We start from the raw sequence: 24,106 nt of genomic DNA on the forward strand, positions 1-24,106 counted from the left end.
GAATACATGTATGCAACTAATATGATATAGGTGTGTTGGGTATGGATGTGGAAGAGTGGTATCAGCTGAGAAATGTGTGTGTGTGTGTGTGTGTGTGTGTGTGTGTGTGTGTGTGTGTGTGTGTGTGTGTGTGTGTGTGTCTGGATGTACAGTGTGTGTGCACAGAGACAACAATATACAGTAGATTTGGTTTACAGCAAGTCGCAGTTTTCGCCTCATATCTTTCTTTCTCTCTCTCTTTTTCTCTCACTCCTTCATTCCCAAACTCATACACACTTTTACATATTAAACCTCCTTATACCTTGTATGTGTGTGAGTGATTGTGTGTGAGAATGAGACAGGAGTGTGCTCTCATGGCGTTCTGTTTTTCATTTGTGCTGTTTCATGTGTCTTTGAGGTAAACAGATGTATGATCTTGACCCAGCTTGACCTCGATGTTTTGAATTGTTTGGACCTTAAAAGTCCTTTGATAATGTCTCTTTAGCAAGCAGACATACACAGCCATACATATACTCCTTGAAGTAAATAAAAACACCTGGCTGCAAAGCCAAAGCTTCAAATATGTGTCGTTTGGCTGGATGGTCATTTCATTCCTGTGATACGCAACAAGCAGTAAGATGAAGAGGAGCTTCTCTGTGGGACAAGAGGTCTCATGCAACCAGTAACTTCAGCTGCAGGACTCATCCTCTGAAACAGAAACACCCTGAGAAGGAGAATCTGGTGTGGATCTGCCTGAACTGTGCTTGAAAGGAGTCAGCACAAGGATAAAACACTTTTTTGCCAAATAGTTTGCCAAACAGTTCATTTATCAGATGGGTGCAGAGAAGAAGGAACAATTCTGCCCCGAATCCCACGTTGATACAGAGGAATCGATGAGGTCCTTTGCTGAGGAGGTTGAGGAGCTGCTGAGGAGCTGCTGAGGAACAACAAGATGGTGATGAGGTTGAGATGTATGAAGGACTACAAAACCTTTTGGATGAAAAAAGCCTGATGTTCACTAAAGTGCTTAGTGATCTCCTCCTCAATGATAGCACCAGAGATTGCCACAGGAGTAACAAGAATATTCGTTGCGCCGCCATGTGAAGCCATGCTTAGAGAAATGATCAGATGCTTGTGGTGGAGTCTGATCGTTCTTCGTCTGACCCTTCCCCTGAAAGTGGAGAGGACACAGAGGATCCCATCCCGTAGCTGTGCTACATTCCTCTGCACTATCCTATCCAATGTTTGCTCAAACATCTGTGGCATCAACATCCCTCCAGTTTGCCACCGAACGTCCCCCATGCAGGTGTGTCATGTCGACAATATTGCTGATGATCTCAGGGGTAAAGAATAAATCAAAGAAGGATTCCACATCATGAATTCTTATTTATGCCACTCGTAATGGCATAACGCGTGGGCCCTGAAACCAAACCTCTGGCAGCAGGAATATAGCGTGGCGTTTCCTCGTGAGAGGGAAACCAGATTTGAAAATGTTTTGATGTCCACCCACTGCCATGACGGACACGATCCTCCGGATAGGATAGTGCAGAGGAATGTAGCTGTGCTACATTCCTCTGCACTATCCTATCCAATGTTTGCTCAAACATCTGTGGCATCAGCATCCCTCCAGTTTGCCACTGAACGTCCCCCATGCAGGTGTGTCATGTCGACAATACTGCTGATGATCTCAGGGGTAAAGAATAAATCAAAGAAGGATTCCACATCATGAATTCTTATTTATGCCACTCGTAATGGCATAACGCGTGGGCCCTGAAACCAAACCTCTGGCAGCAGGAATGTAGCGAGGCGTTTCCTCGTGAGAGGGAAACCAGATTTGAAAATGTTTTGATGTCCACCCACTGCCATGACGGACACGATCCTCCGGATAGGATAGTGCAGAGGAATGTAGCTGTGCTACATTCCTCTGCACTATCCTATCCAATGTTTGCTCAAACATCTGTGGCATCAGCATCCCTCCAGTTTGCCACTGAACGTCCCCCATGCAGGTGTGTCATGTCGACAATACTGCTGATGATCTCAGGGGTAAAGAATAAATCAAAGAAGGATTCCACATCATGAATTCTTATTTATGCCACTCGTAATGGCATAACGCGTGGGCCCTGAAACCAAACCTCTGGCAGCAGGAATGTAGCGCGGCGTTTCCTCGTGAGAGGGAAACCAGATTTGAAAATGTTTTGATGTCCACCCACTGCCATGACGGACACAATCCTCCGGATAGGATAGTGCAGAGGAATGTAGCGCAGCTACGAGATGGGATCCTCTGTGTCCTCTCCACTTTCAGGGGAAGGGTCGGACGAAGAAGGATCAGACTCCACTACAAACTCCACATCAGATTCTCATGTTTGGCAAAAAAGTGTTTTATCTTTGTGCTGACTCCTTTCAAGCACAGTTCAGATCCACACCAGATTCTCCTTCTCAGGGTGTTTCTGTTTCAGAGGATGAGTCCTGCAGCTGAAGAGACCTCTTGTCCCACAGAGAAGCTCCTCTTCATCTTACTGCTTGTTGCGTATCACAGGAATGAAATGACCAGCCAGCCAAACTACACATATTTGAAGCTTTGGCTTTGCAGCTAGGTGTTTTTATTTACTTCAAGGAGTGTATGTATCACTGTGTATGTCTGCTTGACATTATCAAAGGACTTTGAAGTTCAAACAATTCAAAACATCGAGGTCAAGCTGGGTCAAGATCATACATCTGTTTACCTCAAAGACACATGAAACAGCACAAATGAAAAACAAAACGCCATGAGAGCACACTTACTCCTGTCTCATTCTCACACACAATCACTCACATACATACAAGGTATAAGGAGGTTTAATATGTAAAAGTGTGTATGAGTTTGGGAATGAAGGAGTGAGAGAAGAAGAGAGAGAGAAAGAAAGATATGAGGTGAAAACTGCAACTTGCTGTAAACCAAATCTACTGTATATTGTTGTCTCTGTACACACACACTGTACACACACACACACACACACACACACACATACACACACACACACACACACACACACACACACACACACACACACACACACACACACACACACACACACACACACACACACACACACACACACACACACACACACACACACACACACACACACACACACACACACACACACACACACACACACGCACACATTTCTCAGCTGTTACCACTCTTCCACATCCATACCAACACACCTATATCATATTAGTTGCATACATGTATTCCAATGGCTGTCAGGGCCCCATTATACAACAGGCAAAGAAACCAAGAAATGACAAGCATGTAATTCAATGGTAAAATGTCACATCTGGTTTTTACAGTAAAAGGGACAAATTGAACTATTTTCCTCCAATATAAAACCCTGACATTACAAAATGCATGATTTTATACCGGTATGGCGGAGAGATCAAAATATGTGGTTATAATGGGAGTGGATGGGACATTTGTGTCCCATCCACTCCCTGGCTAATGTGTGACTTTTTTGTTTAATCTGATTCTGTGCAAAAACTAATAATCAACCAAAATCAATGTTGTTGCTAATCTTTGACATATCCAAGACTGTGTTAAAAAAAAACGGACCCCCCCAACATTTATTATATGGAAAATAACTGCTTTTTTGTGCATGTTTTTCATAGAAAACGCAAATTCATGTTTTCAAACTGGCAAGGGTTAAAATCCTGAAAATAATTTAAGATTTGGTATTTTTGATCATGACTGAAGTTGATTGAAAGATTTAACCCCAAAAAGTTTTAAAAAATATTAATCTGTTGTCATTTTAGAGCAGTTTTTTGAAGTGGACATTTTTGTCCCGAATGACTAATTTGTAACTTTTTTGTTCAATATGATTTTGTGCAAAAACTAATAATGCAAAAAAAATCCATTTTGTTGCTAATCTTTGACATATCCAAGACTGTTATAAAAAAAAAAGAGCCAGTCCCCAGATATGTATGTTTTGGAAAATAACACATTTTCTCTGTTTTCATCATGAAAAAAACCCAGCGGTTTCTTGTATTCAAAATGGCATTTAAAGGGTTAAAATCCTGGAAATGATTACATTTTTAATATTTTCTATTAGGGTGGAAGTTGCTTTAAAGATTGAACCCAAAAAGGTTGTGAAAAAAACCTTTTAATATAATGTTTTTATCAAAGCATTTTGCAGTGGACATTTTTGTCTCGAATGACTAATTTGCGTAGTCGATTTGTTACACAGTGAATTAAAGACCGATTTCAAAAATGTAAATCGGAATTCTAAAATAGATCGAGAAAATAGCCTTGTTACAAAAAATCAGGCCATTTGCACCAACACAACCAAAGTTATTGCAACATGAAAAGTGAAAAATGACCCATATGGACAAAAACGTCCACAGTGATACCGGAGGGTTAAAACGATCCATTTGGTTTATACAACATGTCATGGAATGGATTTCCTGTTTGGTCTAAACCTGCCAAGAGCATCTTTGATTATGTTTTTGTGGATCTGCATCTACTGTGTGTGTATTTTGGATAATAAAGAAGCTCAAACATGTATATGTAATATTGATATTATGCTGTAACAAGACCAAATAATAAAGCTATACTTTCTGTCATTTAGATAAAACATGACAACCTTTCCCCAGATGTCAATTAACATTAACATCTGCATAATGAGCTCTCTGAGTAAATCCCTGCAATCTGCCTTCTCTCTTTTTGGATAGGGAAGGGCTCTACACTTATACGTGCACCGGTATGATCAATACAGTGAACTAGAAATGTGCCATTTTTTATGTCAAGTGTTGTGTATGGCACAGATATGTACGTGCATGATCTATTTCCTGGGGAGAAACACTGAACGCTACTTGAAGCTCAGCTGCGTGCAGTTAACACGGTGCTCCCCAGACTTTGTCATGATCAGTGCTGGAGGGGAATGTGACTTTGAATTAATGAATCATTAAATGTTCTAAAATAGCATTAGAGAGTAAGGAAGGAAAAAGCAAGTACGATTCAAATACCTTACCCCGGGTGTAACTGAAAGCCATGGAGTTGGCAGAAATAAGGTGTAGGAACATTATTTATATGATAATCAGTGATATGGGGGACTTGTTAGCAAACAGTTGCTTATTAAAACATCCAGCAGTTTCAAAGCAAGATTATCATTTATTTGTAGTTGGGTTTCTTTCTCCTTTAGCCCGGTTTTTGGTCTCTGCCTCGGGTAGATGCTAACTTTGTGCTGTTTGGGGCTGAGCAGCTAGTGGACAGTGAGTCTTCTTTAGCTTTGTCACATTAAGTGATGACATTTACTAGAGTGAACTAAAGCAGTAAAGTTGCCAGACATAAAAAAATAAGCTGAAAGTTGCGAGACGAGAGGTGCTTCAGATTCAGGTGATAGTTCTCTGTAGGTTCACCATCAGGAGCAAGCCCCTTTCACATTGTCTTCACAATGCCATGTGATATATTGCTGATATAAATATAGCAATTATAAAATGTTTGTAACTTAGAGATGCAATCCCTAATTGATGGTTAAAGTACCTGAGGCCCCAGACAGCGATGCATCATGGATAGCTCGCTATTGTGCATGTTCCTCAGGAAGTTGTAGGCAGGCACCACCTGTAACGCTTCGCACGCCTCCATGTAGCCCGTCGGATCATACGCCTCCTCCTGATCTGCAATAGGAAAAAAAGACAATAGCCTGCTGAATTGTTCGCTATCAATACCTCTTTATGAAAAGCGAGATGTGGCACCTTCTCCCCGGAGGAGGACCTTTTGAGTGGGATATTGAAAACTCCCTGGTGGCTGATTTTGCCCTGTCAGTGGATCTCATTCATACCAGATAGTTTTCACTTCTAGCGAAAAAGGAGGCCTGACGCAAAGGCTGAGATGTAATCATGAGATGCAGAACAGAGCTTTACATGTGTGGGCAGCAGGCGCGCGTAGGAGTTACTGTTTTGTTTCTTTCCTGAAATCATTTAGAGAATGAGAAAACGTAATAGCAGAAGGGAGAAGATTAACAGATGGGATGACACGAGGGCTTCACTTTATCAATGCATGTTCTGATCAAGATCAAATTCAGATTCACATTCAAAGTACTTGCTGCTGGAGCCTGGTATACAATATATAATACAAGCCACAAAATAACATGATGAAATTGTTCTTTTAAAAAATGTGACACATCACCAAGCCTTTTCCTCACTTTTATTATAACAGGGAACATCACACCCTTTATCATAAAATGAATAGCTTTCCCACCCTTTATCTCCCTTCTTTTACCTCCGAGCTCCAAGTCTGTGTCGTAGTCCTCATTGAGGATCACACAGTCTTCCCCTCCCAGCTCTTCCTCTTGATCCTCTTCCTCTTCAACCTCTCTTTCACCCCTGTCTAGCAAATTCCCGCACGGACTTGAGCGTTGGTCCTTTGGCCCACGCACGTCGACCTCTGTCTGGCTCATTCTTTCCTGGATGGAGAATGAGAAAATAAGACATCGTGACTCCTAAAAGTGAGGAGATTGGATGGATTTTGAACAACTGTTTCCATCAATATGGTTGGATTGTATCACACTGTTCTCCAAGTTTTTGTAACTACTTATTTTGCCTTCCCACCTCTCTTTCGCCAGAGGCTGTTTTTGCTGTCTTTCACCCCCTTTTTCAAGGCCTAAGGCATGTCCACTACATTTCCTTTTCAAACTAGCATTATATTGTTATATTCAGGAATAAATCAGTCTGGCAACAACGCAAAAGTAAGTCCAATATGTATTGTCTTTAGTCTCAAACTCAATTTCATCACGGGCCACATCAGCATTATGGTTGCACTCAAAGGGCCGGTTGTAACTTCAAGACTATATAAAAAGACATATAAATATTGAATATATATAAAATAATGTATTATATTACATTATTGCCTCTGCATTGGATTATTATCGGAAAGGGTAATAACTTCATAATTAACTACGTCTGAAAGAAGAAGTCTGGGGCAAATAATTGCAAGTCTCTTCAGTAAGAATGTCACAATATGATTTTAAAAGAAAAGCCACATTCTGAAAAAAAAGAAGTGACATTTTGAAAAAGAGAAGTAACATTTGGAAAAAAATATCTATTTATGAGAAAAAGGCTAATTCTAAGAAAAAAGGCATATGACAAAAAAAGTCATATTCTGAGAAAAAGTCAAATTTGAGATGCATTGTGGGACATGTAGTTTATGGGCAACATGCTTCTTTAAAGTAGCATGTAACCGTATAATAAACATATTATATTCTTTGCAAGCTCTTGTGGGGCCACATAAAATGAAGTTGCGGGCCGGATTTGGCCCCCGGGCCTTGAGTTTGACACCCCTGCTTTAAACCGTCTTTTTGGTCTCCACCATCTCCTAGGGGAAGATGTCTGGATTTATTCACAAGGTAGCTGCTAACTTTGCCTTTGTGCTGGTGAAGCTTTTTCACAGAAAGTGATGATACCAGAGTAAAACCAAGAAAAGCTTCAGACTTGGGTGATCATTCTCATACGTTCTTTCTGAGGCCCTATGTGTGGACATTCAAAAATTATAAAAAATAAGCTGCCTCCATGATGTTTTTCTGACACTTACAATAGAGCATGCAGGCCTCTGATTAGATTGCATTAAAGTGTAATTAAGTCAGACTTTCAGGGTGACACTCCGAGTCCCCCCTGTTAAATAATTCATGCAAGTACACAGGTCAAAAGAACGATCTATTAAAAGAAAAATAGCAGGTCTCTCGCCTGTATTTTTTAGCCTTGCCCTAGGCATAGAAAGACCTCAGCTGTGTCTATAGAAGGTGTTATGTTGTGTCTATAGAAGGTGTTATGGTCTAGACCTAAATTTTCAAGCTTGATACACTCTTGCAGATCAAGGACATGCTTTGAATTCTCATCAAGTCCTTCTCTTATGTACTAATCAATCTCTACAATATAGAACATCTACCTGAACACTTGTACAAGTCTCCACTTGCCTACCTGGTTGTTCACACTTCAATGATCCTTCCTACCTCTCCCAGTTGCAGCATCTCACTTTCCAAATCATCGGCTTCCAGCAAAGAAGGTTGCTTTTTTGTTATCAATATTAAAATCACTGCACTGCATTTGACTAGCAGGTATGTGTCATCTTCTTCAAAAGGAGGGTCTTCTCTCTTTGGGCTAATGAGCGAGGCCAATGCTTCTCTTCCCAGTAGCCAGTCACCAATCAGAGTCCTTTATTGTAAAGTTTGGACCTCTTGTTATGTTGACACGTTTCCATGGCGATGAAAGGTATTTGTGCTCCGAGTTTAGACTCTCTAAGCCATGACTACCAGCACTTAAAGAGGCAGGAAGAACAGCGGAAGCAAATGGCTTGTTTGTATCGACTCTGTTTCAACATCTAAATCTGACCTTCATCTAAAACGCTTCAAAATGAAACGAGTTATACTGCAGGAATAAACCTGTTCAGTCCCGCTTCTCTCTTATATAAACAAGAATCACAGACAAACCACATGTGTTGACATATTCTGTAAATGTTTCTCTTTATTTGAAAGTAAATGCAAAGTCCTTGCAGTGGATGCATTAAAATGGAATATCCTCAATCAATTACACAACAAAGGTCATTATAGCAGAGGCTGATTGGATCAGAGTTGTTTATAGCAGCAGCAATATGCAAACACAGAAAAAGAAACCCCCTCCCCCATCACAATACAGTCTGACTGACAGTGCTGGTAAATAGACAGAGCTTTTAAAATATAAGCAGGAGAGAGAAGATCGCCATGCATTTAGTTAATGCTGCTGTTTTATCCCTAAACCGCAGAATAGCCTTTTTTTTGTTCTTTTTTTTTTTTTTAAATTAAGCAGAATCAAAGTGCTCCTTTACATAATCAAAATACATTCTTAGAAAAGATCGAAGTAGTACTCTTTGTATTTTATACTTTGAATATATATCTATAGAAGCTATATATAGAAGCTATATGTATCAATTGTTTGTCTTGCTGCACATTTTACATCACAGACGTTTTCTTGACGGCTCCCATTCCAATGAAACTAAATGTGTTGAAAACAAATTATACAGATTGTACAACAGTGGGGACATGGGGTATCCCCCTCTTTATCCAGGCAGTGAATAAAAGATCATTTGGAAAACGAAAAGCTGTGAGGGACGTTTGAAAATCACATTGAAATCTGTTTATCATGCTAACAGTTACCTTTAAAATTTGAATCAAAGACAAATAAAGAGAACAGACAAGACTCAGAAGCGGACAAGAAAAGCCACAAGTTACTGCAGAGTGGGTGATCAAGAAACAATGTGGCCCCTCCACCAATATATTCAATTTACAACCCTGATGCATTGGAAAGCAGAACATGACCACAGCGGCAGTGGGATTGCCTTTTGTCCCCGAATGAAAAACATCACCGGAACTTATAACAATAGTACTGAACTGCTGAGATCAAAACTTAAAAAGCCATCTGGGCAGTTTCCTGCCATTAAAATACCATCTGTAAGATTTGCAGGATTGTGTGACTCACAGAGCAACAAATTCATGCTTATTTTAAATGTGACTGTTTGACAAGGTAACAAACAACAAGCAGAATCTTCATGTAAAACATACACCTGAGCACATGCATGTTTGAATCCCACTCCTATAGAGATGCACACTTCTGAATTGTTATGGCACATACACACGCATGCGGATGCTACTGAGCAGGTGTGTGAGATCACAGTGAAAGGGTGGCGTGTAAGCCTAGGGTTGTGCACAATCATGCAGAGGGGCAAAAGAGAATGAATATGCTGTATCTAGGCAGATCGTTAATGTAAGGCAAGAGGAATAGGGAGTTATGATGTGGATAAATGCACATTTCAAAACTCAATAGCTTAAAATGTTTAGTTACATGTCATTTTTAAAGGAAACGTTTCACAGAGTAAGATGAAAAGATTGATGTTGTGCTATGGTAAATATGACGCTACAGCCAGGAGCCTTAGCATAGCTTAGAATAAAGACTGGAAAATGGTTAGCTTTGCTATCCAAATGTAACTGAATAAACAACATGTTTAAGGCTAACTATTTGAAACAACACTTTTGTTGGAAGCCAAACTATAACAAATCATACGACTTACACCAAGCCTCCATTTTTTTCAGAATTGGCTGTAGGATTGGAGTCGAGATGACTGCCATGTTGTTTTAACTCTGATTTGTGTAATATGCTTCTGCTACCACAGATGGCAGGAAAAACATGTCAACAAATGAGGACGCAGGTCTTAGTTTAGCATAATGGAGTTTAACCACATACTGTATGTAATGTCTCCATATGATAACGCAGCGTGACGGGGGGAAAAAAAGTTCACCTTTAGGGCACTGGTAGGGAGATATTGTTGCATTTCCCTAGGGTTCCAGTGTTTATGCTAAGCTAATGCTGCATTTAGATATGAAAGAACACCCCTGAATCAAATAAATCCTTGCTTTGTCTGTCTGAATGCCTCAAACGGGCTGTTGAATGTAGCTTCTCATTAACCATAGCAAAAAGTAGTGGTATCAATATTCTCATCTTACTCCTGGCAATAGAGATCAATGTATACCCAAAATAACACCTTTAACTTATAAACTAATGATTCGATCATTGAACAATAATATGCAAATCAAGAAATGTCAAAACAATGTTGCATCCAGCATGATTGATATATGATTAGGATAATATTTGATTGGGGCAAACACATCAATGATTAGATAGTTAAAATCTGAAAATGAATTGATTAGAGTTCTTTAAATATGAATCAGTAAGCCTTTTTGCTTCTTGGTTGACCTCCAAATTCCTATGCAGCTGCTGTTGGTGGGACAAGCACCAGCTGGGAGACAGAGTACCATAAGGATGTTGGGAGAATGGATAGGCCAATAAAAAGAGAGCTAGCACAGAGGCTGATGCGCTTTGATTGAGTGCCAGTAAATAGCTATATAATATGGTAGTTTAGGCTGTGAGAAAATCGCTGTTTTCATAATCAGGGCAGCCTGTTAGCATGCCAAATGAGCTTGCACAATATCTGTCTTTCAGTTGTTTCTATCTGCATGCCTGTACATCTTTGAATCATCTCTTCCATTTGACTTTTTCATTAAACTAATTGAAAATAAAACCCCAGCTCCAATAGATTTGACCAGCCCTGAATCCTTTCTGAATGTCCCTTTAATTCGTATTTCTGAAACATCTGCGGGTTTGTTATCAATGCCATACTTTAACTCGTAAAATAGGAAACCCCAATAAAAGCCTTTTAACTGTAACAATAACACAGAGTATATTATATTTCTTGAGTATATTCTCTTCTTGGTCATGCATTCACAATGAGGCAGGTCATTACACTAGGTGCACACATTATGAATCAAAATGATCAATTAATAATTTTTGGAAGTATCATCAACAAGCAAAACAGATTTTCAGAGAACAGAACATTTCCAACTTGCTACAGACAAAATTGCAGAGCCCAACAAAAACATTAAAGTGGTATAAAAAAAGAAAGAAACCTGTTTTCTTTTTTTTTTACAGTACAAAAATTGGCACAGTATTTTTTAACCAGTGTTGCTGTGTCCTCCAGATTGGTTGTTGACAGAAAGCCGCCGCTTCACGGACCTACACGCAGAAAACCCTGAGAGAGGAGACAGAAGGAGAGACAGAAAGATGGACAGAGAGAGCAGAGACATGGAAATAGAGATGTTACAGTCATTACTCATCCAACGAACCGGGGCTTTGATGGCCAAATGTGAAATTCAAGTGACAATCCACACAGGAGCCATCGTCTGTGATGCATTATGTTGGGGCTTAATGAGCCATAGTGGATATGTAAGGCCCTTGTTTTGCTCTCATGGCAAGAGTATATGAAGTGTCTAATCTTCAATGTGGACAAATGACGACAGAAACAAAAACAGAAATGGAGCAGACCCACTCGCTTTCACTCTAATCCTGTTAGTTTAAAGGCCCCTCTCCATGGGTTTCTATGGTTACCCACTCTGTTTTCATCTGAAACGAGGAGCGATAACACATCGGGCCCGCCAACAACTACAGGTTGGAGATTGGAGTTATACAAATGTCTTTCAGAGGAAAAACTGCCCTAGTCAATCAATGAGATAAATCTAAATGGGCTGTGCCAAAAAAACATTTTCTCTCTTATAATATGAGTTACCCAGCTGGCATATCGGAGTGGTTAAAAAATGATGTCTGGTAAATAAAAATAAACAAGATGATTACTAAAGCACATCATAGATCTTAAGCATCCCACGCTGTTCAGCTGTGTTGCAGATGAGTTGAGTGAGTAATCCTGGTTTCAAGGTTCAAGACATTACCATGCGTCCTAAATTCCACAACGAATCCAAAAGATGAATGATGAAGCAAAAGGGGACATGAATGGACAAATGAAAAAAATAAAATGATTCATGCCTGAGTCAGCAGGTTTGGATAACCAAATTAGCAAAAGGCTAGGCCCTTGGTCAATAACTGAGGAAGATAGTTTATAAGAAATGACGCTTATTTTTATGACTCATAGCGGATGAATCCTTCCGTTTCTGGTGACTCCAACTATCCATTTGTAGATAAGATATGTCAAAATCTACTGGGAAAGTTACTATACCATTACTATGGATGCCTTTCGTGTCATGCAAAAGCCAAAATGTTACAGGCAAGATACGTCTTTATCCACTAAGATTATTGCCTTGAAATGTGCTAAGGACATACATATTGGCTTTAGGATAAACTTTTGAATTAACCTAGGGAAAATGGAATAACACACTTACTCATCTGAGTCCTTTTTGCTCTCCTCAATGAAGGCTATGGACTCTGAGCGAAGCCTGTTGGTGACCTCATAGGTCCGCAGGGTGACTCCAAAGATGTCTTCATGGTAGCGGTTCTCATCCTGGATACAGTGGTAAGGTAAAAGTAAAGAGAAAAGGGGACACGAATATGAAATGGATATTGTTACACAGTAAATGACAGGACTGATTTTAAAGAAAGAAAATAATACCATGTATAATCAAATCTTAAACACAGCCAGAGGAGACCTTTACAATAAGAGCATGCAATTAAGATATATTATGGTTTCAGAATACTTCTTAGTTCGCTTTGGGGGTCTTAATATCATACATAGAATTTAAAATGTATAAGTAAATTGTACTTTTTATTTAAAGTTTAGAGATTTTAAAGATATCTTTATCCACTCTTACAATATAGAAAGACAGAGTTACGGACTGTGTTTACATGCCTGCAGTTGTTAGAATAGACAGATTCACTTAACAGTCAAAACGCCTCTTCAGTCAATTTGTATTCTACACATGTAAGTGTGTTAATTGTAGGCTTGTTGAAACGTGTCATTTTTTCTATTTATAGCCTGTTACCCTTGAGTTCACATGAATATATGAGCCAGTGGGGGTGTTTTTAACCTTCATTTTCTCAAGTTATCCTGACTCAACACGCCTTCTGTTTTTCGACTGCTCCATGCTAGCACTCAGTTACATTCATGTGAAGAAGCTAACCTGTAACACCTCGCCTGTTCATATTCACTTTTTTCACAGCTCATCTAGGATTCAAACCTTTGACCCTGACAGTACCAATATTCCAACCCTATAATGGTGAACATCATTGTGATAATGTTGCACGGTGACCTCTACTTGTTCTTACCCGCAGCTTGCTGATGAAGAAGCCAGCATCCTCCAGGGTCATTTTGCCTTGCTGCCTGATGATTTGCTGGATGGTCTTGAGAACATCCCCAGCCATTGTAACATCCCCACACACGTAGATGTGTCCTCCCTCCTCCCTCAGGCACTGGTACACCGTCTCTGACAGCTGCTCCCGCAGTACATCCTGTACGTATTTCTGACAGAGAGGCAATGGGAAATGATGGGTGTGAATTAGGAAGTCAAGTGTGAGACAAGTAAGGGAAGCAAACGATGTGAAAAGTCAGAAGTACTGTACAATGACAGAAAGGGAATAAAGTTAAATAAAGTAGCAAACTGCAAGCTCAAAGAGTGTTGGATACATTGGAAAAGTATCTTTCTATATAAGGAGGACCTAGAAGATGGATACAAACTAAATGCTAGATATAAAGTCAATTAGAGAGTCCAGACCTAAGCCAAGGTTGATTGTGCAGTCAAGTGCTCCTTGGGCATTTCCATTTCCACAGTGAGGAATTTCCCAAAGAACACATTTTGTCCACTTATTCCAACATTAAATAAAAGCAGCACAAATGCCCTATCTCACAATGTTAACAGCATTTAAACATTACTAGTTTATCCACCACATGATTTGGAACAGCTTTCCAATTAATGTGTTCTTCCTTTATCCAATCTTCATCTTCATAATCCTGCTAATTAATCGAAAGCATAACCTCCTCTGCAGAGATAATAACTTTACCTTGGGATCAACTGTAGAAAATCGCCAAATTGAGATACATTATGTGAATCGGAGTGAACTATCTCCTGAATACAAGCACAGCATTTTTATACAGCCTTTCTTCTACTCTAATTTTATTTTAAACCCACACAGCAACCCAACATTCTGCTGACTCATCCACAGCTATGGAATGTTTAGTGCTTGTACCTTTGGTTTGCCGGGCTCTCTTGAATAGGCCGTGTAGAGCTCCTTGAACGCTTGTTTGTTCTTGGCCTGGATGGTCTCCTCGTTGTAGATGTGGTCCATCTCAGACTGCCGACAACCGAACACCAGGGTCATGGGGCACGACTCCATTCCTAAAAATTATGACAATCAGAGTTACTTTGCTGCTCTGAATGGTGATGAAGAAGAAACAATCTGCTGTTTTGTGTATTACCTTGATCTCTGATACGGATTTGATACGACTTCTATTAATACGATATATATGCGAGGTGCACATGATAGCATTTATCCTTGATATTCTTATAATAAACCATCAATCAATACATTCCTCCAGCTAGTTCATGTTCAGCAGGGACAATCCAACGCAACGCCTCTCTCAAAGATAACAATAAATAAGGAAGGAGAAAAACAACCTACCGTTGTGTTCAAGGTCAAATAGTCTTTGTTGCCAGAAGCTTCTGAAAGGGGCGATACCTGTTCCCGGGCCCACCAGGATACAAGGTGCTTGTTTGTCTTTGGGAAGTCGGAATGATGGTGCACTAAAGTAATTCATTAGACAAAAAAATGAAGCAAACATGTAATAAAAGTGATGACTAAACTTTCGACATTGGGGAAAAGGTGTATTCTGTTTCTGGATTGTCTGACAAAAGAACATGATCTCTGGTGTCTGCCAGCTGAATATGAAACTGCAGCAGCTGGCTTACTTAGCTTAGTAGAAAGACTGGAAGCAGCTACCCTGGGTCTGTCCAACAATAACACAAAACCTACAAAGCCCACTGATCAGCACATTATGTTTTGTTTGTCTAGTCTATAATGATACAATGCTGTTTTACATGGATTTATATGGTTTTATTTCTTGGTATGCTACCAGTGGAGACTCCAGGAAGTTACTGGCTCTGACTGGGAAACAGCTTGGTTGTTTTATTGTTGATTAACATGTTCAGATCAAACATGTTAATTAGTGAGCTTTAGAGGTGCTTGTTTGTAGAGTTTGTTACTTTAGAATGAGCTAGCTGTTTTCCTGGTTTCAGTCTTTGTGCTCAGCTAAAGTAAGCTAGCTGCTGGTGGTGGTTCACATGTAGCATGCAGACATCAAAGTGTTATCTTTTCTGAGAAAGAAGATTAGCTTTTTCCCTCAAAATGTCAACATTTTCTTTTAACAAATAATACTGACTCAGCTGACATAAAACACATTTTGGGGGGAAAAAAACCTATTTTATGATATTTACCCTCTGACAAAGCATGGCACCATCTCCCCCTTCTCTATGCTGTTGAGCCACGAGGAACACACTCCATGGTGAATAGGTCCCACTCCATCTGAAAGGGATGATTATTACCAAGCAGTCACTTTACCATTTTCTCTCCACCTCCCACTCTCTTTACGAGCAAAAACCAACAGAAGAAGAGTGGCCCCAACACGTTTTCCAAGGCCAGGGCTGCTCTCCCCCTCAAGGTAAATTACATTAATTCAAAGGTTACCTTTACAAGTTATATTGTTTCCACGGGTACAAATGACACGTATGAAAGAAAATAGCAGGGTTAGCATCTGGTAATGTTTGTAATATAAGAGCCTTGTGATATTCATGCTACAGAATCCACGAAACTTGAATAGCCATAGTAATTTTAATATAGTGTCAGACAGACTGATATACCTGCAGTGTTTCCTCTTATTTGTGTCTGTAACTAGAATATGTTTGTAGATATAGGCTCTTCCTGAGGCGTTTCTAAATCTACGTTTCTTGTAATTACAGTTGTGGTCTGGTTGCCCTATGAAGCAGACCGGCTTTCCATGATAACTTCCAATCAATTTTCTTTGAGCCATTGGAGGGTTCTCACAGAGGCTGAGTCATTTGATTCTGAGTCTTTTCAGCAACCTTGAAAGAGCCACAGCACAGTGCCTTTTATCCTTGGCTCAAACTGAACTAAAGGAAAAGATATACACAGGATAGGCTCTTATTGCTAGTTTATGTGAAATGATTTAATCAGGGTTGGTTGCAAAACAATGACGCAACTGCACAAGACACATGCAGACAGCAGGCATTGAATATACTAACTGGCTGGGCAATCTGTTGATATATTGATATTGTGATATGATGCTAGATGTTGCGTTAGATGTTGTACAATGGTATTATGGCATACCTCTTTGCCTGGTTATACTGTAAAGGCTGCATTGCAGTAAGGTGATGTCATTTACTGAACTCTCCAGATTTTCCTAGCTCTTTTATTATTTGCCTTCACCCATTCCGTCATTACCAACAGAACTCTCATTGTGTTAATATCTTTTGAAAGCATCAATGGGGATTTTTTATGAATCAATATCTATTCATATCCATTTTCAAATACTTTAATGGCATGATTATCCGGTACCACTTTACAATAAGACTACCCTTATAAAGGATTCATAAAGGGTTTATAATTAGGTTATTAACAGGTTGTAAACACTTAAGTAATCATTAATAACCATTTATAAACCAGTTCTAACATAGTTTGCATACATCAACACAGGCTCACTATTTGGCAAGAGGACTAAGCCTTATATTGGCTACCTAGCGAGAATCAACTCAGTGAGCAACAGATACCAAGGATGCTAGCTGATGAAGAAGACGAAGTAAACTAGGTAGCCAATGGCTTAGCAGTACAGATAAATGTGTGCTCACCAGGGTGGGAATTTCACGACGGCCACGACGGCCATGGCCGTCGTTGCCCCGCACTTTGGCCGTGATGCCCTGTGAAAAAAAATGCAATTCACGGCCAAAGTGGCCTTGGTGCCCCTGTTAAAAGTTCCAGTGTAAACAACGCTAGTAAAGTCATATTAGTGCGCGCAGTAGGATAGTCCCGTGTCTGTGGATCAGAGCGATTGCTCTGCTGTGATTGTTCCGTCAGAAATGCCGGTAGGGGCCCGACAGCCTCCTCCTCAGCCGCGGGAGCAAGACAAGCACAGGTAAGCAAGCGGACCAAGCTGTTTTGATATGATTTAACTGAAGTATGTGGTAGTATTTGAAAGGACTTAACATTTACGTGTTTATAGAAAGTACTATTGATAGGTAATTACCATTGTATTAGCCTATTTAAAGTCGACTCGTTACATTTTGTCATGAAAACTAGCGATAGCTAGCTAGTTTGGATAGCGCTAACGTCTTCCCTTCAAGGGGTCTACATCTAGTGTTGCTTCTACAAGCTAGCAGATAGCTGTCACCTTTGAATCTAGTATTTTTCTTGCTAAGCGGTTTTGATATAATACATGACTGACTTATGTGGTTTATGGCTGAACTTAACGTATACGTTAAAGAAACACTATTGCTATTCAGCCATTTGTAAAACGACTGGTGTTGACGTTAGTGCTACACTTTTCAGTCATGTTGATTGACCAGCGTAATTTAACCAAACGGCCTTTGTGCCCTGTCATGTGGCCTTTGTGCCCTTAAAAAAAATGTGAACGGGAAGGCCAAATGGCCTTGCCCCTAAAATGACGAAATTCCAAGCCTGGTGCTCACTATTTTTACATTACATTACATTGCATTTAGCTGACGCTTTTATCCAAAGCGACTTACAATAAGTACATTCGACCAAGAAGATACAACCTTGAAGAAAACAGAATCATATAAGTACATCAGGTTTCATAGAGCCAAACATTTCAAGTGCTACTCAACTGGCTTTAGATAAGCCAGTCCTTTATTAGTATATAAGTGCTTTGTTAGTAATTATATCGCTCGAAGTGGAGTCGAAAGAGATGAGTTTTCAGTCTGCTCCGGAAGGTGTGTAAGCTATCTGCTGTCCTGATGTCAATGGGGAGCTCATTCCACCATTTTGGAGCCAGGATAGCAAACCCACGTGTTTTTGCTGATGGGAACTTGGGTCCCCTTCGCAGCGAGGGTGCAGCGAGCTGTTTGGCTGATGCAGAGCGGAGTGCACGTGCTGGGGTGTACGGTTTAACCATGTCCTGGATGTAGGAAGGGCCACTATTTGGCAAGCAACCGGTCACAGTTGCCCTGTTTATCGCATGTCTTATAAAAGCTTATTCATGATTTATAAAGTGTTCAAAACCTAATTAATAAATGAATTACAAACTATTTGTAAACCCTTTATAAGGGTAGTCTTATTGTAAACAATTTATAAATCATGAATAAGCTTCTTTTTTTTTATCCCAACCAAATTCACAAACTTCCCTTATTTTAAGGACCTACTGTAAGGGAACCATGCTTACTGCTAAATACAGTTTAAACCACAATCATGGTTGAGCTAAATGTCAAGAAAGTGGCAATACAAAATGCCAAGAAAGAAAGAGACCAATTCCAGACCTTCAAAAGCCTAATGGGAGCATTAAAGTTCATCCTCAAAGAGAGCAGCAGAAAATACCAACGGATACAACCCACACAGTCTTAAAATCCTTGGAGACACAGCAACTAATGCTCAGAGAGCCAAGTGGGGTCCTTACCCCGAGCACGGTAAGTGACCACAGCCACGGTGAGGTGGATCTCTTCTGGGTGCAGGTCTGGAGAGGAGCTGATGGAGTAGTAGCGAGGCTGCAGCAGGGGCAGCTGGGTGAGCAGCAGAGTGGAGGGCATCTGAATGGAGGGGAACTCCTCCAGCACCTCCACCAGCGTCGGATCATTGAACCACTTCCACTCCTCGTACTCCTGCAAGCCCTGGGGGGTGATGAGAAAAAGACAAGGTGGGATAATTACAGAGGTTGAAGAAGTACTTAGATCCTTTACTAGAGTAAAAGTATGAATACTATATTCTTAAAATACTTCATTACAAGTAACAGTCCTAAATGTAACATGTTTATTGGCGACAGAATTATTATCAGGTATATGAACATAAAGTATATACTACTAAATACAGTTTAAGTAGTCTTAATGCAGAACATCATGATACTATCCTGTTTTGTACCTAATAAATATATGTAAGAACCTTTTAATGTTGGAGTTTGTCAATGTGGAGCCGATTTTAGTTACAAGATACAGCAGAGGAGTACAAAGTTAGATATTTGCCTCTGAAGTGAAGCAGTGGGGAAGTATAATGTAGCATAACATAGAATTACTCAAAGTAAGATTGTGTCAAAATAGTACTTAAGTATGGCACATGAGTTAACGTACTTAGTTTCATTGCAGCACTGGATAAGTTCAGATGGATATGTATCAGATTTAATTTCTGTCTAAGTTAGTTTTTGAATTGTTGTTGTCCTAATTAAGAAACCTGAGTAGCTGCCATGATTACAGAAAGAAAATAGGGGGTGGTTTCCTCTTTTGGAAAACGTCTGACTCGAGAGCAGGAGGCAGCCACAAGCGGAGCCATTCACCATTCACTGCCCAACTGTTTTAGTGTGTCATCATCACTTACATTTGGGTGGGATTTATTTAGAGCACTGCCACAAGGCTTAAAAACTTTGATATATCCCCAACTTTTGCTTTGTTTTCAAAGTGCTAATGAGCAACACAGTGCCCTTGAAGAAGGCGAAGCAATGTTAAAAGCGCGGTGTGAACAATTAGCAAAAGTTTAACAAAAGAATACTCTTGGGCCTGTGTTTTTTTAACCTTGATGCACAGATGGGGTTTTAGGGGGTCTTTTCATGAACTGTTTTGAGATTGCTTATGAATATGCAATCATTTTTAAGATAATTTCCTCCTTCGTGCTTTTGAAAATACATAAAAAGAACACAATAACAAAACAAACTTAACAGCTTGAATGTTCTCGAATGCTTGATATGATTAAAAATACTAGGAATGTCAGAGATCCATGCTTTAGTCCGGAAATGAGCTTGAAATTAGGGCATATACAAATTGAAATTATCTGCAGTGCTGATTCTACAGTACTGTTTCTGAATTCCTCTTGCTTTGGTGACAATGATTCGATGTATGAGCATATGAGTCACTGCTTGGCCTCAGCCAGCCTTCTCCACACATTGACAGAAATGGAGAGTGAATTGTGGGAGGCACTGCATGGGGGAATGGCTCTGACTTAGAACGAACAACGGCTATAATTTGGCGCCAGCTCACTCCTGCTGTACATATTTCTGTCGGAGCAAAGTGCAACAAATCGGCATTCAGACACAGAAAACCATGTCCCATATTCTGATGGCAAACATGAGAAATGCGTTGGTTATTGTTGTGTACACATGTCGACTCTTTCTAGAACTGTGCTTCAAAATGTGCTTCAGTATAAATATCTGCATACATTTGGCACGCAAGAAAAGAGAGCCTAATTTTGGATATAGCCTACGCACATACATTGCAAATCCAACATTTAGCTCAGTTAGACTGAATTTACCTTGCTGAGGACCTCTAGTTTCTTTTTCTGTTTGTCATTGGTTGCCAGAGCAGCAAACTGCTGCAGCAGCACAGGGCTAGGTGGGGTGGTGATGTCCAGGAAGTACTGGAAGGCCTGGTAGATGGTGCAGGGAGGGATCCGAGTTTCATTGGTCCAGTTACTGATAACACCTGTAGTAAGGAAAAAAAGATTCAAGCTGCATGCATTCATATTTTTCATCCTCAGTGCATTAATGTGTAACTGATGAGCTAGTGGTGTGGAACCCACAGAAAATTCAACGAAAAACACCCAACTGTGAATTCCCCTTAACTCCATGCAGAGTTTACGCTTCTACCTTTGAATATTTTTTTTTTTCCTGGTCTGAAAATTCACTGAAAAAAAAAAATCACAAATAAACCCATATTTCTGCCCAGCACCAAAAGGGCACACAATGGTATTACATACTTAGTTGTTCATAGGCAATTACATATCACGTACTACATATTATATATAGTCAATACTATGTGATACTGTGTTTCCAGGATTTCAATACCTATTGAAACTTTATTAAATTAGCTTCATATGAAAAATTATTTTTATTTATTATTTTATTTATTTATTAGTAAAGTTCTTATATGCTGCTTATAAATGCCACGACACAGGATGGCTTTATGTGTTAAGGTAACGTTTGTTTAAGCTCATGTGATGTGTTTGAAAAACACCTTGCTTCACAGCCACAGTTAAAATCACACTTATGTCACACGGTGTCACCACAACTGTGTCTGACTTCATCTCGTCTGTTGATTCAAGAGAGTCTGTTTCTTATTCATGTTCAGATTATGACATCCTGCCCAGATTCCAACTGCTACCCTCCAGTTTGCACGCCTGCCGTATCCGTAAAGTACCATGACGTTGCTGATAGCATCACCCACCTAGGGCAGTGTTCCTCTCATCCAGGAACTCCACTTTCATAATTTGATTGACAGGCAGAGCATCCTCCAGTTTATCTATGAGTGCTGTCACCAGGTCCTCGTGGTTGCCAGGGAAGATGCCCAGATGGTCGCCGGGCTGGTAGCTCAGTTTGTCGTGGTTGTTAGTGTGGAGCCGCACAAATATGGTGGAGCGACTGCAAAAGAGATACAGTATTTGGGGAACAGCGACGCACCATTTTCAGTCTGTTCCATTTAGTTTGTGCAGCACATTAAACCAAATGAAGGAGTTGGAAACCAGAGTGCATTACATCAAATAAGAATATATATTTTTACAAGCTTACAAAACCGTTAACATGTGACTTATCCTGTCCTGTTTTAAAAACATACTTACTTGGATTTAGAACTTTGCAAATTTTGAGATTCTAGCATCTTTGCACCGTACACCATCTTCTTGTGAACACTGTGCAATGCTGTTGATAGACAAAAACACAATTATAATTTTACAGAAACAGACTGTCTCATGGGCGGCTCTAAGGGGGGCCCAACAAGAGCCAATGCCCCTGTAACATTGAGCTTAGAGCGCTTTGTGCCCCCCTTCCAAAAGAAGAATTGATCATGTTATTGTTTGTTTTTTTTAATAATTGAATTGAATACAATTGTAAATCATTTACAGAAATAAATTAGGCTAAAAAAAAAAATTCCAACAAAAATTTAGAAATCAAATCAAATCACAGTTTGACTGTATAAATCATGTAGCAAATACATTCCTGTAACCTTGGCCAAAGTAACTCAAACTAGTAACTAAACTAAAATTGTAACTAAGTAATTGACACAAATTATATTACTAAAACAACAACCAGGTTTAGGTTTTTTGTCATACTGAACTCAAAGACTGACTTTTTAGACTACCTATAAGGCTATGTAAATTAACTACAGTAACCCCCCTTCTCTTTATAATGCAAAAGAGTCCAACAGCTAAAGAAAATGACCAAATCTCAGCTCTAGTTGACATTTTGGATGAGTCACTGCACTTGATCAATAACCTTGACGCCCCTCTGCAGATACATTATAGTGGGGATCAAGACGCCATCAATATTTTTCACTTAGCTCCCACTGGATTATTATGCACCTTCTGTGAGGGCCGGGGCCTCGGCTGTGTACGTCATGCGGAACTTGCTCTTCTTCCAGCTGCGGTCGTTACTGATCAAGGAGTTGTTGGCCTTCTCGATGTTCACGTCATCGCCAACACAAAACACGTCACAGGCAGCCTTGACATGTAACAACCGGGCAAAAGGAAAGAAAATGAACATTTTTCAAAGTGTGCCCTCAAAGGAATAACAAAGGATTTGGAAAATTATCTCTGCATTCAAAGTAGGACTTCCCCCACCAACTCAAGGTCAGTGTGTGGCCATCCATGGCCAAACAACACCACTGTTGGGGTTGTTCTAAAGGGATGAGGGTGCCTTCTGATGTAGTTTTCTTTGTTGTGGTAGCACAGAAAAATTGGGACCTATTTCAAAATGAAGTCTTGGCAAATACCCAATTAGATTTTAATGTGTCATGAATTAAAGTTAAAAATGATGTGCATGTTGTTCCCATTTGAACAACATGTAAGAATCTAGAGTCTTATCTTCTAGAACCAATTCACAATTCCAAAAGTAGATTAATGTTAATATTTAGTTTTCAATAAAATAAGCATCCTTTTTTACTGACTGACTGCCCATAACCCTACACACTGAGTCAAAGTTGTGTCAACATAATTTTTTGACATGACGGAACATACACATTTTGCAGTGTTGTTGTGCTTCCTATATGTTTCTGAGAAAAAGCCAGAAAGCCTAAGCACACCAATTGTATTTATGTGACGGGCAGCATTTGTATTTTGTGGTGAAAATGGTAGTGAGAAATAGTAATAGTAATTGTAATAGTTCTAGTTGTGAAAAGTTGGCATGATTAAATGTCACCTTTTGTCCTCGGTTTACCTTTGTGTGTTAATGTTATTACAATCAATGAATAATGTAATTTTGACAAATATGAGAACTCTAAAATCTTGTTCACACTTTACACTTCATCATGCCATAATTTGCCAAAACCCCTTTATTATTATAATGGATTAAATGCTGAAATTAACATCACTAACTGAATCGGAAATCCCTTTGAATCAAGAATCAATATTCATTTAACCAAGCCCAAAGGGTCTTGAACCATGAAACATACCTTAAAAACCTTCTTGGCCCAGGTTCTGAATGACTCCTCCTGGCCACACAGCTCATCTCCCTCTCCCATACGTAGGATGCGCTCCCCCCCCAGCTCTTCAAACAGCGTGTCCACAGCGTGGGCAAAGGCGCAGAAGTGTGGGTAGGCCCTGGAGCCAAGGCCAAACACTGAGAACCTAAACAGAGACA

At 39.8% G+C, this 24,106-nt stretch overlaps 2 protein-coding genes across 7 annotated transcripts in view; both read right to left on the reverse strand.

Moving 5' to 3' along the window:
- Window positions 1-8,176, reverse strand: part of lrrc74b (leucine rich repeat containing 74B) — a 33,210-nt gene extending 25,034 nt beyond the window's left edge. For 4 of the 5 annotated variants that reach the window (XM_034225215.1, XM_034225213.1, XM_034225210.1 and 1 more), the window contains exons 1-3: window positions 7,962-8,176; window positions 6,236-6,419; window positions 5,498-5,631 (exon numbers count right to left, since the gene is read on the reverse strand). In XM_034225215.1, the coding sequence (XP_034081106.1) occupies window positions 5,498-5,631; window positions 6,236-6,419; window positions 7,962-7,979 (336 nt within the window). In that variant the 5' untranslated portion in view covers window positions 7,980-8,176. Of the gene's footprint in view, window positions 1-5,497; window positions 5,632-6,235; window positions 6,420-7,929 lie in introns of all 5 variants that reach the window. The other variant, XM_034225212.1, reaches the window with a different exon arrangement.
- Window positions 8,177-8,442: 266 nt separating this feature from the next.
- The window catches only part of nos1 (nitric oxide synthase 1 (neuronal)), a 45,903-nt gene continuing 30,239 nt past the window's right edge, over window positions 8,443-24,106 (reverse strand). For both annotated transcript variants that reach the window (XM_034225218.1, XM_034225217.1), the window contains 12 exons: window positions 23,919-24,093; window positions 22,831-22,969; window positions 22,093-22,171; window positions 21,702-21,895; window positions 20,791-20,960; window positions 18,956-19,166; window positions 15,750-15,837; window positions 14,938-15,059; window positions 14,506-14,654; window positions 13,588-13,782; window positions 12,708-12,826; window positions 8,443-11,566 (listed from right to left, as the gene is read on the reverse strand). In XM_034225218.1, the coding sequence (XP_034081109.1) occupies window positions 11,551-11,566; window positions 12,708-12,826; window positions 13,588-13,782; window positions 14,506-14,654; window positions 14,938-15,059; window positions 15,750-15,837; window positions 18,956-19,166; window positions 20,791-20,960; window positions 21,702-21,895; window positions 22,093-22,171; window positions 22,831-22,969; window positions 23,919-24,093 (1,657 nt within the window). In that variant the 3' untranslated portion in view covers window positions 8,443-11,550. The remainder of the gene's footprint in view (window positions 11,567-12,707; window positions 12,827-13,587; window positions 13,783-14,505; window positions 14,655-14,937; window positions 15,060-15,749; window positions 15,838-18,955; window positions 19,167-20,790; window positions 20,961-21,701; window positions 21,896-22,092; window positions 22,172-22,830; window positions 22,970-23,918; window positions 24,094-24,106) is intronic.

This window comes from Gymnodraco acuticeps, unplaced genomic scaffold, assembly GCF_902827175.1.
Source record: "Gymnodraco acuticeps unplaced genomic scaffold, fGymAcu1.1, whole genome shotgun sequence".
In the NCBI taxonomy this organism is placed as follows: Eukaryota; Metazoa; Chordata; class Actinopteri; order Perciformes; family Bathydraconidae; genus Gymnodraco; species Gymnodraco acuticeps.